General features: G+C 42.8%; 1 protein-coding gene across 1 annotated transcript in view; it reads right to left on the reverse strand.

Moving 5' to 3' along the window:
• Positions 1-17657: 17657 nt before the first annotated feature.
• Positions 17658-20418, reverse strand: part of grin2da (glutamate receptor, ionotropic, N-methyl D-aspartate 2D, a) — a 50595-nt gene continuing 47834 nt past the window's right edge. The window contains exon 14 of the mRNA XM_029122948.2: positions 17658-17903. Coding sequence (XP_028978781.2) covers positions 17879-17903 — 25 coding nt within the window. The 3' untranslated portion in view covers positions 17658-17878. The remainder of the gene's footprint in view (positions 17904-20418) is intronic.

Consider the following 20418-nt stretch of genomic DNA (forward strand, 5'->3'; position numbering starts at 1 on the left):
AGATATAAATAGCTCACTGTACGTTGACCGCCACACATGAAAGAAAGGCAGAAGCCTGCTTCGGATTTTCTGATTAATGTTGGCACCTGTGCTAATGAATATGCATTTCTTGAATGGCTTGATAATGAGAACAAGGCTTTAATTGGAGCACTAAAATATAATTTGGACAAAGTTTATGTATATTCAGATGCCACATGACTCAAGCGTGCTTCCATGCGTTTGTTCGAGTGGAGTTGGTTGTTTCCTGTTGGAAAATCCCCTTCCCTTAATAAAGATTGTTTTTAATAATGTCAACGTCATTTTGTTGCTGTGACAACCATGACTTCAAAGAAATCCTGTCAGAAGAACAGGGTGCGGCGGGGAGAGTGAAAAGAAAGGAGGGAGGAAGAGACCAAATGTATTCAGCAAAAAAAGAAAAACGCAAGGACGGGTTTGACAGAGTGCTGGGAGTTTGGGATGGAAGGAGAGAGAGAGGAGAGGTGAAAAAGGGAAGGAAGCAGTTGAGGTGCAGAATAGGGGCTGGGGTGTGGGTGGAGGTGCAGAATAGGGGCTGGGGTGTGGGTGGGGGTGCAGAATAGGGGCTGGGGTGTGGGTGGGGGTGCAGAATAGGGGCTGGGGTGTGGGTAGGGGTACAGAATAGGGGCTGGGGTGTGGGTGGGGGTACAGAATAGGGGCTGGGGTGTGGGTAGGGGTGCAGAATAGGGGCTGGGGTGTGGGTGATCGTGTACAACAAAGTGATGGGAAACGTGGATGGGATACAAACAGGGATATTAACAACCAGAGAGACATACACATCCGCGCTAATGTATACACACCAGCCGTGTACACTGACAGAGAGAGGGAGAGGGGGAGTGGGCAGGGGGAGAAAGACGATTGGGGGAAGTGGGGAGGGAGATGATGGGGGATATGGAGGAGAAAGGGGGGTTGGGAGTGAGGAGAGGGGAGGAAGACAGAGAAGTAGTTGAGAGAAGGGGGAGAGGTGATCGGGAGAGAGAAGGACAGAAAGGAGATGAGGAAGAGCGGTTTCATTGACTTTTAGAGCAATATCTAGAGGGACAGTGAGGAGGGTAAAATGTGGAGGTGTTGGAGAGAGAGGGATGGATGGAGAGACGGAGGAGGCAGGCTTGAGTGACTGAAAAAAAAGAGAGCTTTTGCTGTTTCAACAATTACTAAACGGAGTGGTCAGCATCTTATGAGTGCAGGCTGAGTGAGAAGGTGATACTGAGGAGGTGATACTGAGGAGGTGCGGTTGAGAGGAAGAGAGAGAACTGTGAGGAGACGAGGTGAAATTGAAGGAGTGAGCGATTGTAGGTTGAAGTAAAAGAATGATGATCTGAATCAGAGATAAGGGGGGATGGTTGGGGGGGTTGCTGAGTGAAAAAGAAGAATGATGACGAGAAGGAAAATAACTAAGATTACCAGGGCTGGCAGGAAAGCAGGAAGGATTGTGGAAATGGAGATGGAAATTAGGGAATCAGTGGGGGATATCTGTCAAGGGTTCAAAGACACATTAAGAATCCTTTCTTTCAAAATTCCACCAAGCATATACCAGAATAAAAGCAACTTATTTTATCTGTTGTTTCAACTGTATATTTTATCAATTAATGTGTTGCAGGGAGAACTTGGTGAAGACCAAGTCCATCTAAGTGGCATACTGTATGAAAACAATAATAGGAGAAAAACCTACGGGGCATGCCATCAGGTCATAAATCAGAATGTCATCTCATAAAACATTGCTGTGCTAATAATAATAATAAAATGATATAAAGCGCCATTAAAATAGGCAACCCATTAAAAAAAGACAGACATCCACATGGGGACGCAAATGGCCAAACACCCACTACACATTTCTAGAAAAAACTGCCTTCAACATGAAGCAATTTCCTTCCATTGGGCAGATGCCACAGAAGTCATGTTCATTTGGCAGACAGTGCAGAGGCCTACAGGACATTGGCAGTGACTGAAAATGACTCCTCTTCTCTAATCTATAGAAGTATGGATGTACAGTACATACAATATACTATCTAATATGTAGTGTGTACGTAAATTGAATATGGGCAATAGAAATAATGAAATAAATCCAACCCTTTATTTACTTTTATGTTTATTTTCATTCTTAAACAAGATTTTTGGCAGCTACATGAAAATGTCAAAATGCGAGAACTAACATAAATACTCTAAAAAGGCAAAAGAATTATTGAGTAAATTCTCCTAAACTGCCACTCAGTTAACCTGTTAATGGCTATGCAAATAAGATGACATTGTCAGTCTCTAAAACAGATATCATAGACACAAAGTGGCTCAACTTTACTTCAGAGGTTTTCATGAGATATCTTTCTGCAAACTGTGCAAACTATGGGAAGATTGCAAATGTATTCAAGTTGTTCATTTCATTTGTGTTTAAAAACAAACATATTTGTTAATTGCCCGTGTACAGATAAAATCTCTAGTCATCCAAATGTATCTACTATATATGATGTTTTATTTCTATTTATTCCAAGCACATGTATTCATATAGATTTAATGACCCCATACATTACAGCTACTCAGGAATATTAAGCAGCTGTTTTAGAGTGTTTTTGGGCTATGACCCAGTTAGGGACTCATGTCTGGCCAAATGAGAGGTTCTCTGGGATGCTGTGTTTTTTAGCCGCTAGCTATTCAGCTCAAGCACATCTGTGACAGAAGCCTTTTGGACCTCCAAATGTGTTTGTGAGGATTCAGAGTCTTGTGTACTCCGCCATCCGGCATGTGATTCTGAGGAATTAGGTATCTCATGTCCTCATGGCATCATTATTCTCAGTGACCCATGTTCTCCCTTTGACATTTGTGACGGTTTCAGTGTTAAAGTCCACTGGAAGCCTTTGGTACAGAATCTTTGTAAAGATTCAAGAGGCAGCATCTTCAACCTTGACCTACATTGTGTTTGTGAGCACTCATCTGACCCGTGCCCACACTTTGACATTCAGTGTCTTTGAAGACTCATGGACCTTTGTACTTCGTCATTTGCGGCAGTTCAGCTCTTAGCTTTCTGAACGTCTCCAAGTCAGTCATTCAGGTACTGAGTGTCTTTGATTTGGCTACTGCTCCAATGGTGTATGAGGTATGTGGCTAAATAAGGCTTAGCGTAGCGAGTTCAGCCAGGAAACCAGAGTGGTATTTGGTCAGCAACATATCAGCTGATGCAGGATCTCTCCTATCACATGTCAGATTGTGTAGCTGTCTATTTAATCATCAGGTTGCTCACTCAGTCAGATGTGGGTGTTTGTACTAGCATGCAGGTGCACGCCCACCCACCACCCCTGTTTGGTTCTGTGTTCCTTGTGGGGGGGATCGGTACTGCGTACCTTGCTCATTGCCATGGGAATTAATATTAATAATATCAAGGTTATGTTATTGTTGGTAGTATCGTATATGCACGGTCATGTGATGGAAATGAGTTACCCTAGAGGAGCAGATCCTAATGCCAAGACTCGCATGTACAGGGCTCTGCATAACTTCTCTAATAAATGGTTAAAATAACATGCAGTATTTTCTGTCTGAACTCGTTTTAACATTTGGTAGGAGAAGATATATATTTTTTTTAATTATGTAATTGACACTGCACCAAAAACAGCGCTTGCTACCTCATTTTAGTGAATGAACCTCCAGACATACCAGCTGAAAGGGAAGAATAAATGAGCACAGCTAGACAGGATACATGAGTGGAAAGGTATGTTTATCAGTGTACAAGGCCACAGATGTATTTTTTATTCTTCATTGTTCACTGCAGTTGATGTAGTATTGAAGTATTGAAGTCTGTTGAATAAGCCTGGCCTGAAAATGTGGAGGCACTTGCCATACAAAATAATGTACTGATTTAAGAGATCCTTGATTAAAGAACTAAATGCAAATACTGTTACTCATTATGGTACAGGATTACTTGAGATAATAGGATTGGTCACTCTTGCTGTATAATAACTAATGATTGATAATGTTATATGCTGGCGACGGACACTGACTGTGCAATACTATGTAATTATACAATATCCCATTAAATGTCTGGCTTCTGGACATAAGAGATGAACATGTGAATATAGAATCAAAGGACGTATCTTAAAGTAATTAAGTAACTTCATGCCTTACTTTCTACAGCAAGTAACAAAGTATCATAACCAGTTACTTTATTGAAACTGTAATTAGTTTATTTTAAAAGTAACATTTCCCAACACTGGTGACCATAAGGATTTTGTGTCCTGTAAATGTCATTTGGATTTGACAATGACAAAGAGAATTAATCAATTGTTAGATAACTACATTATCTCACCATTACGCACACCGAAACACACATGCGTGCCTACACACACACTCAAAAACGCATGTGGATGTCCTCTCTCTTTTACACATCCGACATACACACACATTATGTAACCTGCTTTAGGTCAAAATTAAAGAACAATCTGTTCTTCTTAAACACCCCAGCGCAGGACAGTTAACAGTCTTATTAGGAGACACAAGCTCGTTTATTAATTAATTTGATCAATTAAAGCACTGTCTAGCAGCATTGAACACTGAACTGGGCACACCTACACACTTCATTATCTATCTGTCCCGTTTATTAAGTACATTACTGTTCCCATATGACTGTCCCGTTTATTACGTACATTACTGTTCCCATATGACTGTCCTGTTTATTAAGTACATTACTGTTCCAATATGACTGTCTCGTTTATTAAGTACATTATTGTTCCCATATGACTGTCTCACTTATTAAGTACATTACTGTTCCCATACGACTCTCTCGTTTATTAAGTATATTACTGTTCCCATATGACTGTCTCATATAATAAGTATATAACTGTTCCCATATGACTGTTCCTATATTATTATTATTCTATTATATATTATGTATATTACTGTTCCCATATGACTGTTCCTATATTATTATTATTCTATTATATATTATGTATATTACTGTTCTGGTTACTGACCCGTATTTTACATTCATTACTGTTCCGGTATTACTTTGTCATATATTACACATATTACTGTTCCCTTATGACGGTTCTGTAAATGATGTAATACTGTTCCTGTGCTACTGTCCTGTACACACTGTAGGGTTCACACATGCCACATCTTTCCAAGATTCTGGTTCAGACAATACCATAGGCATTTCAATAACATTGCTGTTTATCATGCTTTCAAATGTTGCATATGTACTAACATCTCTGATGAACCATTAAACAGTTTAATAAAGGAGGACCTATAAGGAACCAATTGTGGGACCAGTGAGACAAGAGTAAGAACCAGACAAAATACATATCTGAGAAAGATGGGGTATAAAAACTATAAAGAATGACCCTGAATGATATAAGGATACATTCATACTTGAAATTACATAAAAGGTCCAGAAAATATAGTATGGCTCTTACCAATATTACTGAAACTGAGGGAGAAAGTATAGGAGTGCCAAGGGATTGAAATTATTTCGCAGAACAGGAGACATTTACAATTGCTGCCAAATTTGACTGCAAGGAACAAAAGACTGCAAACAATGAATAGACGGCAGTGGCTTCCGTGGCTTTAATAAAAAAAAAAGTAAAACCACTGCAAAATAGCAATTAGAAAGAACATTCAAAGAGCAAATGACAAGGATCCTGTTCATATACTGTAGGGTGGACTCCCGAACACAGGCAATTGCTTAAAATAGGCCAGAAAAAGAATAACAAACCATAACTAGAAGCAGAGGACATAGATCCTGGTGTGACTAGTTATAATTGTGTGTGGGTGGTCAGCATGTCTGGATGTGCTGTGGGCAGGTTTGGGTAGGTACCTTTTTAAATGTAATAGGATAGGACAAGTCCTATCTGAAATCTGTAAAAGATAATACCAGGTATAGCCCATTATTGTTCTGAGAAATGCATGTCAGTAGTTGATTACAAAACCACATTGTCTATGGGCAGGCTAATATTAAAATAGCTATACTCTGCTTTTTATCAGTCCAAACCAGAGAAAATGAAAGATCTTCATCTGTCATGATGGGGTTATGCGCGCCCACCTCTGAGCGCACGATGATCACACACACCTGAGGCGCACACCTGGGTTTAAACAACAATTTTTAGGACAATGGAAAAAATGAAACACGCAACGCATCACGATCATTTTGCGCACTTATTATTCTTTCATTTAAAAGCAATCCAAGGAGGAATCATAAAAAAATAATCTGATTACAGTCACCTTCTTTTTGTTTTGTTTTACATCATCGGTTACACCCCAACTCTGGCTGTGGGAAGATCTACCAAACAGGTGCATGTGTGTGCCAAGGAGAAGGGTTCCCCTGAGGTGGGAGACGAGGTGGGAGACGGGGTGGGAGACGAGGTGGGAGACGAGGTGGGAGACGGGGTGGGAGACGAGGTGGGAGACGGGGTGGGAGACGGGGTGGGAGAGGAGGTGGGAGACGAGGTGGGAGACGAGGTGGGAGACGGGGTGGGAGACGAGGTGGGAGACGGGGTGGGAGACGAGGTGGGAGACGAGGTGGGAGACGAGGTGGGAGACGGGGTGGGAGACGGGGTGGGAGACGAGGTGGGAGACGAGGTGGGAGACGAGGTGGGAGACGAGGTGGGAGACGGGGTGGGAGACGGGGTGGGAGACGGGGTGGGAGACGGGGTGGGAGACGAGGTGGGAGACGAGGTGGGAGACGAGGTGGGAGACGGGGTGGGAGACGAGGTGGGAGACGGGGTGGGAGACGAGGTGGGAGACGGGGTGGCCTGTAATCCATGTAACTGAATTAAGCTTGAAAGTGAAGGAAGACAGGCCAAGTCAGTGAATGTGGGTCAGACCACGATGAGTGTGACCCGCCAACAGTTTTGCAGAGAAAAGAAACACGGCAAAACAGGCACTAATTTTTGGGTGTTATAAAATGAATTGCGCCGTAGCGTATGCAACCTGCCTATGTATACATCCCCATAAAAACACCATTCTCTTGACATCAAAAGCTTTCTATGTAACCGACACAGAACGAGAAAGACGGTCAAAGAACCAGAAGAGCAGCAAAGGCCGGCGAGAGCCTCAACCCACAGAGGAGCAAAAAACTAAAAGAGGGTCTTAACGTTGTTGAATCCAGCCTTGTCGATGTGTACACAGAGGGGCGAGGTAGTGGCAGGGCTGGTCACACTGGCTGGAGTGACCCTCGGGTCGGTTCAACACAGAGGGGCGAGGTAGTGGCAGGGCTGGTTACACTGGCTGGAGTGACCCTCGGGTCGGTTCAACACAGTGGGGCGAGGTAGTGGCAGGGCTGGTTACACTGGCTGGAGTGACCCTCGGGTCGGTTCAACACAGAGGGGCGAGGTAGTGGCAGGGCTGGTTACACTGGCTGGAGTGACCCTCGGGTCGGTTCAACACAGAGGGGACGAGTAGAATACCAATTGAAAGCAACAACACTGTTGATACAACAGCACATACCCAGGCAGCACAGCAGACCGTGTTGAACTGTCTGCACAGAGGACCTAGAAAGAACAGATCCATCCAGGTCAGTTTAAAGGGGGGGGGGGGGGTCTTCCGATCAGTTAGGACTTGATTTTGACCAGGCAGAACCGTCTACCTCAACGCAAATATGGTTGTACAGGACAACGCCTGCCCCATAGCAGCAAGCAGGGTTCAGTTCTCCTAAAAAAATTCAGATCTTGCTCACGGATTAACCTAGATGTACAGCAAATATGGTGCAATTGGGCAGCACCATCCGTGTTCGTGGGCTTAATGGATAGAAAAGGATTGCTGATTGTTGGTAACAATTTAACCGGGAAACGGAAGGTCACTGGTTCTAATCCTGAGCTGACAAAGTTAAAACTGAGTAATTTTGCCCCTGAGCGAGACAGTCAACACACATCGTCCTGTACATTTACATATACATGGAAATGTAAATAAGAATGTATTCTTAGTACATGTACCTGGTAAAGTAATGCTCAAATAATAATATGGCTATTCTAACGCACTGAAAAAGACATTCACATTTTTATAAACGACATAACATAATTATGGAGGAACAAGTGGGTATTGGAAAGTATGCTCTACAAGAAATTTGAATCAACTCATTGCTTGACAGCCAGACATGGTGTAGTCTCATTTCAGAAGATTTGCCATTTAAAACTGATTTAGGAATTGATCTGTAATGCAACTACCACTTGGGTTCAGGTCTATGACCTGAATGTTTGGAAGCATGATAACCAGCAAAGGGGTCAAAATGTATGTGCGATAAATATGTTTTGTTTCACCATTTTAGAAGTTTGTCTACTGCATGTTGCATCATGTATGAAAGAAATCATTTCATATCAAAGCCTAAAAAGTTCCTTGTTTTCCCAGTTATAAACATGGCTACTAATCCTTCCTATCCTCTGTATGTCCTGTATATCCTCTGTATGACCGTATGTCCTGTACTGAACGCGTTCCATTTCCCAGCTCCTTCCAGGACTGACAACCTGGGGCATGAACCGTGCCCAGCTAGCAGACAACTGATGATGTACTGAATGTTACAGTAACATGCAGAACACTCGCTTCTGATTTCCTCCCTGTTACGTTCAGTGTCTCTTACACGTACATGCTTTCTTCACACGTAGGGCAGTGTACACAGGCCGCCTCACCATCTGTATACGCACAAACATTTGCTCTTCATCACACACACACACACACACACACACACCCACTTTCACTCTTCGGCACGCAAGATCTCTCTAGCATGTCCAATTCTGTCTTCACCTGTGTCTCACAAGATCACACCTTTGCGCACAAACGCACCCTTTTTCCAACTTGCCTGGGTGCACATGCAAGTGTGTACACTGACGCACACAAGACACACATGCATACGCGTTTACCTGTCTGTGGTCTTTACCTGTCTGCCAGTCTGCCCTGCATAACCAAATTGACCATTGCCGAAGTGTGCATGAGGACACAAAGTCTCTCACATATACACACACTTTCTCACAGGCAACACACTTCACCTATCTCTCAATGACACATTTTGAAAACCCCCTCCACCCCCCATCGTCCTCATTGCTCCTCATGTCATATTTTCTGTGTGGTGCAGAGGCCCTGGAGGAGGGCACAGCAGTGGATGGTTCTGTGACTGTAATCATCTGAGGAACTAGCCTCCCTTTCCCCATCCCTGGGAGAATGGTAACTCTGAATGTATAATCGCTCCAGTATTTAAATCAATACAGGTCTGGGCCTGTCTGAGTCGTTCAGGTGGTGGCAGTGAGGAGATCCTTCGAAGGCGTCCAGGCGTCATGGGAATGGGGCTCGAATTAGACCCGTCTTCGACGTGCTCAGGCAGTTTTCCAGGAAATCTGCGTATAGTGAATGATTCCACTGACTACCTCCACACTCTGCTGCAGAAGAGCGCCTCCGTGCTGCACAGTGGCGGAAAAGGGTACTGCAGCATCCACCCCTTTTGGCACATGCAAACCCTAGCACCAAATGAGACGTAACATGTTGCGACAGCGCAAGAGCATCGGTGTACCCGAGGTCGCTGGTGCTTGTGGGTTTTGAAGGGAGCTGAAGCCCGCTCTCTGTCTACTGAGTTCAAAAGGAGAACTCGCTAAGATAATTGGTGATTGAAACACTAATTTGATTTGCATAAGGTAAGTAACATACAGTGGGGATTCCCTGGTCCCATTTAGGCGGGTCTACTGTCCTCTTGTGGAGTAATTAGGCTTGTGCGGCAGTACAGAGCAAGCCTCTAATATGACTCATATTAGTCAATTCCCACAGGCTCCAGTCTGGACAGCACATCTTCAGCGGAACTGTATACAATTCAGAGTGCCTATTAGGGGATTACATGTCATTCATCTATTGAAGTAAGTCCTAATGACGTGTCACTGTGGTAAACATTGTTTTGGCACCAAGGAAATGTCTTCTGGTGGTAGTTGTACCATAGGATTCACCTAGTTCTTTCACTCCAGTAGATACCATTTGGCTGTGAGATTAATGGTGCTGGGAGGTTTTTATAAGACAAGAATGGATCCAACATGGTTCCAGGGACAATTCAGTATCTATCTATCCTTCTCTATATTTATACATAGACGGGTGACAAATAAAAGGAAAAACCTCTGTAATGAGGGATTCATGCACTGCCGTCCTACTGAAATATCCCTCACTGTAGTTCTTGATGGACTGCTCTTGCTGAGACAGTCTGATCGCGTCCTGAATTTATATTCTCAGTCACCAAGGAAAGAGTCGCTCTTCAGTGTTCCCATACATATCGCAATAATGTACAAGCATCAAATGTGCGCTTTAGATCACAATTTCCTACCCTATTTAATTATGTCTGTTCCATAGCTCTAAATGCAGATGTCATTTTAGTCACAGTTCCTAATGAAATACTATAGAGTTGAGCAGCCTTTGTGACTGAAGATCCTGCCATCCGTGCCCCAATACCGTCATTTCCCGTTTAAAAACCGCAATTTTATACATGGATTTGGAAAACATTTTCAACCACAGCGTTTAAAACATGGGTGCGTTTTTTAAAACCGTTTCCACCAGCAACCTTTTTCACGGATGATTGTTTGAACAACGTAGTGGTCTCAGAAACTCATGTAGCTAATATGATACAACTGGCCTTACAGGGTTTTCAAAAACATTCTGTTCTTCAAGAAAATCATTTTGGTAGCACATTATGTCAGATGTTTAATATTATTGTAAAATGTACACACGAGTCATAATTAACCCCGCCTATCTTAATTACTGTTGCTATGCCTGTCAATCTGCGCTTCCTCGTAAATGGCAATGATTGTATACAGCCAAGCACAGAGATTCTTTTTGGAGTAATACCTCTGCAATATCCTCCAGATCGAGGCATTGCAATATGCAGTGGAAGGATATGTTCACAATAATCAGATAAACAAGGAAGGGGACAATCATTGAAACAAGCATACAGATCTCAATCAAAGAATGCGAAACCCCATGAACTCAATTGCGACCAGCACAGCCTTGTGGACCAGTCATGCTCTTGCACTGCCACCTAAGTTCTGTTTATATAGCAATTATTGAACTCTTATCAGTCAACACCATCCTATCAACTATCAGCAGAATCAGCAGAATGTCACAATATTAGAGGTAGCTAGCTATCTAGCTAATGTAGTAGTAGTAGGAAGTACGTTGTATGGTCACGTTAGGACAGATAACTATAACATCAGCGTTAGATAACATTGTTGTCTAATTAATAATTACGTATAAATGTTGACTAGCATTTCACAACCCAAGAGTAGTCACTGTTAATGACTCCCCCTCTACCGTTTCACGAAAGCTTGACCGACCTTCTTCAAGTAGTGACTGGTTGCATAGTTAGGATTGGACAAGGACCGTTTGGGGGAGGGGTTTTGCAAAAGGTCAGTTCTCCGGGCAAGTGCGGTTTATATATGGGTGCGGTTAATACTCAGGTATTTGTATACACACAAAGCTAAAAAATTTGTGGTGCGATTTATACATGGTGCATGTTATAAACGGGCAATTGCGGTAATGAATCCTCTTTCAAAGTCACTTAGATCCTTCCAAATATAAATCAACTGGACCTGCTCAGCATTTGTATGCATGCCATAGAGCATGTTAGGATGTTAATAGCTCAATTAAATCATGCAGTACACCTGTATAGAAGCGTCTGCGTTTATTATGTTCTTCCACACGTTTATTCACATCCTTCCACAAGTGAGACTATAGCAGAGACACTATAGCAACATAGTATCACCTTGTATATAGTTGTGCTCAAAAGTGTGCATACCTTTGGTGAATTGGTAATATATGTACCATTTGTAAAGAAAACAGGAGTGAGCAGGCAAACTTATGAGCCCAACTGTACAAGTCACTCAAAAGTTGTGAGAAGGTAGGGAGTTATTCTACATATACCAGGACATCCGTCAAGGCATGAATTCCACTAGCCCTCTGAAGGTGTGCTGTGGTATCTGGAACCAAGACGTTAGCGGCAGATCATTTAAGTCCTGTAAGTTGCAAGGTGGGGCCTCCATGGATCGGACTTGTTCTTCCAGCACATCCCACAGATGCTCGATTGGATTGAGATCTGGGGAATTTGGATGCCAAGTCAACACCATGAACTTGTTGTTGTGTTCCTCAAACCATTCCTGAACCATTTTTGCTTGGTGGCAGGGCACAATATCCAGCTGACAGAGGCCAATGCCATTAGGGAATACTGTTGCCATTGAAGGGTCTGCAACAATGCTTATGTATGTGGTACGTGTCAAAGAAACATCCACATGAATGGCAGGACCCAGGGTTTCCCAGCAGAACATTGCCCAAAGCATCACACTGCCTCCACTGGCTTCCCTCCTTTCCATAGTGCATCCTGGTGCCATGTGTTCTCCAGGTAAGCGACACACACGCACCCGGCCATCCACGTGATGTAAAAGAAAATGGGATTCATCAGACCAGGCTACCTTCTTCCATTGATCTGTGGTCCAGTTCTGATGCTCACGTGCCTATTGTAGGCGCTTTCGGCAGTGGACAGGGGTCAGCATGGTCACCCTGACTGGTCTGTGGCTACGCAGCCCCATACACAACAAACTGTGACGCACTGTGTTTTCTGACACCTTTCTATCATTACCAGCATTAACTTTTTCACAAATTTGAGCTACAGTTACTCGTCTGTTGGATCGGACCACACGGACCAGCCTTCGCTCCCCATGTGCATCAGTGAGCCTTGGCCACCAATGACCCTGTCGCCGGGTCACCGCTTTTCCTTCCTTGGACCACTTTTGCTAGGTACTGGCCACTGCAGGAATAAGGGCTGTAGTTTTGGAGATGCTCTGACCCAGTCGTCTAGCCGTCACAATTTGGACCTTGTCAAATTCGCTCAGATCCTTATGCTTGCCCATTTTTCCTGCTTCTAACACATCAACTTTAAGGACAGAATGTTCACTTGCTGCCTAATATGTCCCACCCACTGACAGGTGCCACGATAACGAGATTATCAGTGTAATTCACTTCAGCTGTCAGTGGTCATAATGTTATGGTGGATCGGTATATATAATTACATTGTTTTGGGACTACATATTTCATACATGTTTAAAGAATTCAGGGGAAACCAAGTTATAGTTTCCCCTGAATTCAATATATAACACTAAGCCTTTCATTTGCAGTTGAACAGCTACTCATTTATCCATTGGCATTTCTACAATATTGCTAGTAATAGGGCTTCCAAATGTTGAATTTCCTACAAAAATTTAAGTTGGTGAATCATTTTAGAAAAGATTAACAATCAGAATTTTAAGAACAAATCATACAATATGGAAACATAATGTAATGTATGTTAATGTCACGTATTCGATAAACAAATCATTTTCACATAGCATTTTTTTGTTAGCAAGTGCTCTAATCCAGAGTGATTTAGAGTCGTGAGGGCATTCATTTTCTTATTTTATTTGTTAGTTACCCTTTAAGGAGCATATTCAACAGAATATACTTTTATTATGAGTAAACAGTAGGTGATAAAAATCACCAAATGTAATTTCTGCTACAGGAGATGTGTTGATCTGAAAAGGAGTGTTATGCTGAGCCCCACAAAGGAGTTGAGAACGAACCTGGGTCATGCTGCCACCCTCTGGTTGGTCTGAGAATTTATAGATGTCGTGCCAACCTGTCTGTCACTCACAGAAACAAGAAACTGCATGCAGTCTTGGTCTCCTGAGATAAAACACAACCGTAATTGCATATCAAAGCCTATTTTACAGGGCAGACTCATTAACTACCTCATCAGCTTCACATGATGGCCAATATTTAAAAATGTCTCTTCAGGCACAATAGTCAGTATAATATTAGATCTCTTTCAAATGTGTCCTGTAGTATTCTGATGCAGTATGCAAAGCAGATCTATACAAGGTTGCTTGTGAGGAGTTTATAAATATTTTATTGCTATTGACAGTGTGTTTCTTTGGCATTTCCCAGCGTGATCCGGTGCCAAATTGATGCCGTCAAACCATTGACAACTGTTCTGTGCAGAATGTAATTAGGAAAAACTATGAGGTTGAAAGAACCCACAGACCCATCATCATTGATGTCTATTGCCCCCTCCATTCTCTATCAGTTTCTTGCCCCACGATCTCTGTCTCTGCACCATTCTCTCCCCCACCCCACTTCCCCACGCCTGTCTCCTGTCTCTATATCAGTCACAAAGTGCCCCTCTTCCTTTCTTTTGAACTCTTCTCATCTATCTTGGATTCTAGCCTTCTCGTATTCTTCTCTCTCCTCACTGTGTGCGCGCGCGCGTTTGTGCAAATATTTCGTTATCCCCATTCCTGTTCAGGGTTTACCTTGGCCTGGTTTCTGCTCTACTTTGTCTATTACAAACAGGAGAGAGAACAGACTGCTCAGCCAACATGTGATAAGTGTTCCGACATCTGCATGTAATGTGGAATACATTAACACACGTTACAAAGTGCCGTGCGCACCGTGAATCAATTCAGTGTGGGCTCATTCAACACAAGCACCGTGAATCAATTCAGTGTGGGCTCATTCAACACAAGCACCGTGAATCAATTCAGTGTGGGCTCATTCAACACAAGCACCGTGAATCAATTCAGTGTGGGCTCATTCAACACAAGCACCGTGAATCAATTCAGTGTGGGCTCATTCAACACAAGCACCGTGAATCAATTCAGTGTGGGCTCATTCAACACAAGCACCGTGAATCAATTCAGTGTGGGCTCATTCAACACAAGCACCGTGAATCAATTCAGTGTGGGCTCATTCAACACAAGCACCGTGAATCAATTCAGTGTGGGCTCATTCAACACAAGCACCGTGAATCAATTCAGTGTGGGCTCATTCAACACAAGCACCGTGAATCAATTCAGTGTGGGCTCATTCAACACAAGCACCGTGAATCAATTCAGTGTGGGCTCATTCAACACAAGCACCGCTGTCATTACTAGAGAAACCCAATGCTCATCGTTTGTTTTTTACAGGGGTGATCTACAGTGGGGAGAACAAGTATTTGAAACACTGCAGATTTAGCAGGTTTTCCTACTTACAAAGCATGTAGAAGTCTGTAATTTTTATCATAGGTACTCTTCAACAGAATCTAAAACAAAAATCCAGAAAATCACATTGACACCCAGGATTTTTAAGTAATTAATTTGCATTTTATTGCATGACATAAGTATTTGATACATCAGAAAAGCAGAACTTAAAATTTGGTACAGAAATCTTTGTTTGCAATTACAGAGGTCATACGTTTCCTGTAGTTCTTGACCAGGTTTGCATACACTGCAACAGGGATTTTGGCCCACTCCTCCATACAAACCTTCTCCAGATGCTTCAGGTTTCGGGGCTGTCACTGGGCAATACAGACTTTCAGGTCCCTCCAAAGATTTTCTATTGGGTTCAGGGCTGGAGACTGATTAGGGCAACTCCTTAGTTGCCCTGGCTGTGTGTTTCGGGTCGCTGTCATGCTGGAAGACCCAGCCACGTCCCATCTTCAATGCTCTTACTGAGGGAAGGAAGTTGTTGGCCAAGATCTCGCGATACATGGCCCCATCCATCCTCCCCTCAATACGGTGCAGTCGTCCTGTCCCTTTTGCAGAAAAGCATCTCCAAAGAATGATGTTTCCACCTCCATGCACGGTTGGGATGGTGTTCTTGGGGTTGTACTCATCCTTCTTCCTCTAAACATGGCGAGTGGAGTTTAGACCAAAAAGCTCTATTTTTGTGTCATCAGACCACATGACCTTCTCCCATTCCTCCTCTGGATCATCCAGATGGTCATTGGCAAACTTCAGACGGGCCTGGACATGCGCTGGCTTGAGCAGGGGGACCTTGCGTGCGATGCAGGATTTTAATCCATGATGGCGTAGTGTGTTACTAATGGTTTTCTTTGAGACTGTGGTCACAGCTCTCTTCAGGTCATTGACCAGGTCCTGACGTGTAGTTCTGGGCTGATCCCTCACCTTCCTCATGATCATTGATGCCCCATGAGGTGAGATCTTGCATGGAGCCCCAGACCGAGGGAAATTGACCGTCATCTTGAACTTCTTCCATTTTCTAATAATTGCGCCAACAGTTGTTGCCTTCTCACCAAGCTGCTTGCCTATTGTCCTGTAGCCCATCCCAGCCTTGTACAGGTCTACAATTTTATCCCTGATGTCCTTACACAGCTCTCTGGTCTTGGCCATTGTGGAGTGGTTGGATTCTGTTTGATTGAGTGTGTGGACAGGTGTCTTTTATACAGGTAACTAGTTCAAACAGGTGCAGTTAATACAGGTAATGAGTGGAGAACAGGAGGCCTTCTTAAAGAAAAACTAACAGGTCTGTGAGAGCTGGTATACTTACTGGTTGGTAGGTGATCAAATACTTATGTCAAGCAATAAAATGCAAATTAATTATTTAAAAATCATACAATGTGATTTTCTGGATTTTAGATTCCGTCTCTCACAGTTGAAGTGTACCTATGATAAAGATTACAGACCTCTACATGCTTTGTAAGTAGGAAAACCTGCAAAATCGGGCAGTGTATCAAATACTTGTTCTTCCCACTGTAAAATGGCAAGAATGGTCAATTGTAAGCTTTAGTTGCTATGGGACAAAGCAATTCTGAGAATGTGAAGAGGTACGAGTTACAGTGAACAGCACAACAACAAGCGCTTACCGAGGTGTGCTCTCGCCTTCAGTCGGTTTTGTTGCCCCCAGAGACCACGGAGGATGATCACGTTTGCCTAACATGCCGTTAATGCTCTCACAAAAAGAGTGTCTGACAGATTATTGCATCAGAACCCGAGGACCATAGGAATGGAATAATAATAGGTTATGGGTACATCTATCTCACAGTAACACACATCCAGTACTTGTCAGGCTTAATGTGAAAACTGTAGACTGGAGCATAAAACCAACAAGCTAAGCTATAAATCAATTTCAACAGAAATATATTAAATATTCAGAGGAAAGTATTTAATATTTTAAAAGGTATTTTATGTCGGTACCCCCTTAAAGACAGAATTCCATTTCTGCTTTTACAACATCTTATGGACAATACACATCATTTTTCACTTTTACTGGTTGGGTGAACTGACCTCCTAGCAGTGAGGGGTGATAGGAGATGGCACTCTGGCTCAAAATGGCTGTCAACCAACATCCATTAAGGTATTTAATAGGGGCCTGTAACAATGCCCTGTAAGTGCACTAAGATCTGTTGAGGGGCTCTATCTCAATGATATGTGATATTGGCTATAATGGGCTTTCATATCAGTATGTGTGTGTAAGTGTGTGAGATGGTTCATGGTAAAAGCACATTTGATTCAACAATTTGGACCTGAGTTCCAATTTACCACATTTCTATCCTTGCTTACACATTGTTGAGGTGAACATACGAATGAACCATGTACTGTGAAAAAAACATGTCCTTCCGTGGGTATGACATATTTCAATAAACTCGGCATGGCCACTTGCACATGGTGCAACTGTATGGAGTGTGAATGAGAACACAATCTATGGTATCTCCATTAAAGTGTCACTTGCTGTGATGAACCATTTTACGTTTCAAAAGGGCAAAATGCATTCTGCGCTACATGTCCTCTTGAAGATATATGAACAGATAACTCGCTTTCACACCAATCATTCCCACGCAGCACGCACACGACACAAAGGAAAATCGAAACGGACTGCGGTGAGGTTTTTCCTTATGAAAATCATTTTTTATTCTGTTCTGCTTGCAGTACAGCACAGTATTGTCGTTACAGTATTGTCTTTCCAGTGGCGAGTGACGGCCCAACGTGACCGCCATGTGTGTCCCGACCCAGTACGGCACAACGGTTCCCACGCGGTGACACAGTGCATGGCCGCCCCGGACACACTGTGGCGAAAAGACCCCGGCGGGGTCAGAGGACAGAGAACAGCGCTGGAAGGGCCGCTACAGTGGTGGTGGTGGGGCGGTTCTGGAGGAAACACAGTGTGTGTGTTTTTTTTTTGTTTCACTTCAACACAACAGACGCAGCTTTGCAGATAGAGAGAGAGAGCACACAACAGAATCCAGGTATGGCTCACTATGGATAGTATACTGTTGCATGACGCAAAAAAAGCTTGTTGCCGCCCGCTAGGCCACGCTGTGTTTCAGTGTTCTAAGAAGCCGCTGTACATTTCAACTTGCTGGTCCAGCTGAAATTCACGACCGGTATCTCACCAGACATCGGTACGCCCCGGTGAATGACCTTACAATAATTCCATGGACATAAATAAATGTGCTAGAGTTAAGGCCCAAACTCACACTCCTACAGTGACACGGTCGTCAGACACACGCCTTGGTCGTGTGCTGAGTTTCGTTATTAATCTAATCATGGTCGATGGTCGGCCGTGTGAGTAAGAACACAGTTAAGTACTGGTCTCTGATGTCACTGGGTTGTTGAGACGGGAAGACAGACAAACAGACAAAAAAGACAGCTTCATAGATAATACTGTAAATTTAGTAGACAAACTGAACATATTATATCTTATCTTGGAAATATATTATTATATAGATATGCTATTATTGAGATGAAAGAAATATTCACAGATACTGGAATAAAAAATAGAACAGTTTACGATTGCAGACACTCATCAATACAACAAATAGACATAAGGAGAAGGACAAGAGATTTGGGTTAATTTGTGGTGCTCATACCTTGACAGGGAACATGTCAGCCATGGTTTGCCTTATCATTGGATTCTTGTAAGCTGTTGATTGTAACAAGCAAATAACTGCTCTCAATGCCTACCTGTCACTCTTGGCTGGCCAGGTTTGAGAATCAAAACATACTTTTAAACAAGTTAAACAAAAGAGTACTCCCAGACAGTGGGTGAATAAGGTGAGAGAGCTCTTGTGTTTCCATCACGTGAAATATTCATATATTATCTAATGGCACTGGAATGAAAAACAATATCCCCATATCAAGATGCTAAACAACAATTTCTCTAATGCTACCCACCTCCACAAATATATATGTGATATATATATCTAGATAGTCAAAGAAATGCAGATAAACTTTACACAACAACATTGTGTTAACTTAGGTCACTCTTTTTTTTCTTCAGCTGAAGTATGGCTCAGATGCAGTCAAAGGCAGACAATGTCGCTGACCAGACTTATGAAGAAGATGGAACTAGCTTTGTGGGTAACTGATAACATGCACAAAAAGTTGTAACGGAATCACTTGCCGCTACTCCAAATACTGCCCGTTAACAGTAATGCAAAAGATTGGTGGAAAATTGGCTGATATTAAAGAACATCTGAATGTGCTGATATCAGCGTTGCTGCCAAATTGTTATGAATATGATTACGGATTTACAGACACATGTAGCCCCTAGTTGATGCTCTCACTTACATACTGTATCGACGTCCATCTATTACCATCTCTGGTAGCATCTTTTAGGCACCTATCATGTTGACATCATTACTGGGACACAGAGAATGAATTCCGACCACCTGTGTGACCACGTCAGACAGATTCGTCTAGCATTAACCCAATGTACACGTAGTTCCCCCCCGAAATGCTACGATCTTCAAGTGTCTTCATGGTTGTGACAGACTAGGTCGTGGCTACATTCTGTGTTCGGGGGGGGTGGGTGGAGGCTGCCAATGACGTTAGGTAGTTGAAAACATTTTGTGTGTACCCAGTATAGTACAGCACAGTGCTTATATTTTGTCATAATTAATACATTTGTCTCTTCCAATAACATATAGCAAAATAACCTATGAAAATAGAAAATTCATGAATTGTATGTGGTCTGCAGGTAATGTATTGCTCAAGAGGGACATGAACAGTGATAGTACCTGTGATATAAATAAAACAGCATTGTCTGTAAGCTCCACTTAAGTTTGGCACTCAGCTTCAGTAAGCCAGAATAAGATCAGTCACAGTCGACTTACCCTGTTGTCGCGAATACAAACACGGTAAAACACAGACACACATTAGATTTAAATCGTGGTTTGAAAGGGCAAAGGGGGAAAACGAGAGGTCTAGCTACTATTCTATCCCCATTGAAAGTCAAATATAGTACACAAACAACTGTGACCACAGATTTCACAGTTCTGCGATGTGTAAACAGTTTGGCAAAAGAAAGTTAGGGGTAAATGAATGTGAAAGGGAAGTGAAGGAATGTGTTTCTGCATTGAATCCCTCTGTGGGGAGGCCCTATGAATGAATACCTGAGCCCTCAAGAGCAAATATGATATCACAATAATAATCACTTCAAAACCCAAAGACACGCGCTGTCAAGAGGACTCATTTCTGACTTCCTATCTCTGACACCAATTTCAGTTTGCTAACAACACATGTCGTCTTTCACGCACTTTTCAACTGGAATGAAGAGACTCCCAGTAAACATGACATCACTGTCCACTCCCTCAGATTGGACAATGGGGTTTGTGCAAGTGTTCGAGGGGGCCGAGTTACAGGAGGTCGCTGTTGCCACTCA

This window comes from Esox lucius, chromosome 10 (assembly GCF_011004845.1).
Source record: "Esox lucius isolate fEsoLuc1 chromosome 10, fEsoLuc1.pri, whole genome shotgun sequence".
Taxonomy (NCBI): domain Eukaryota; kingdom Metazoa; phylum Chordata; class Actinopteri; order Esociformes; family Esocidae; genus Esox; species Esox lucius.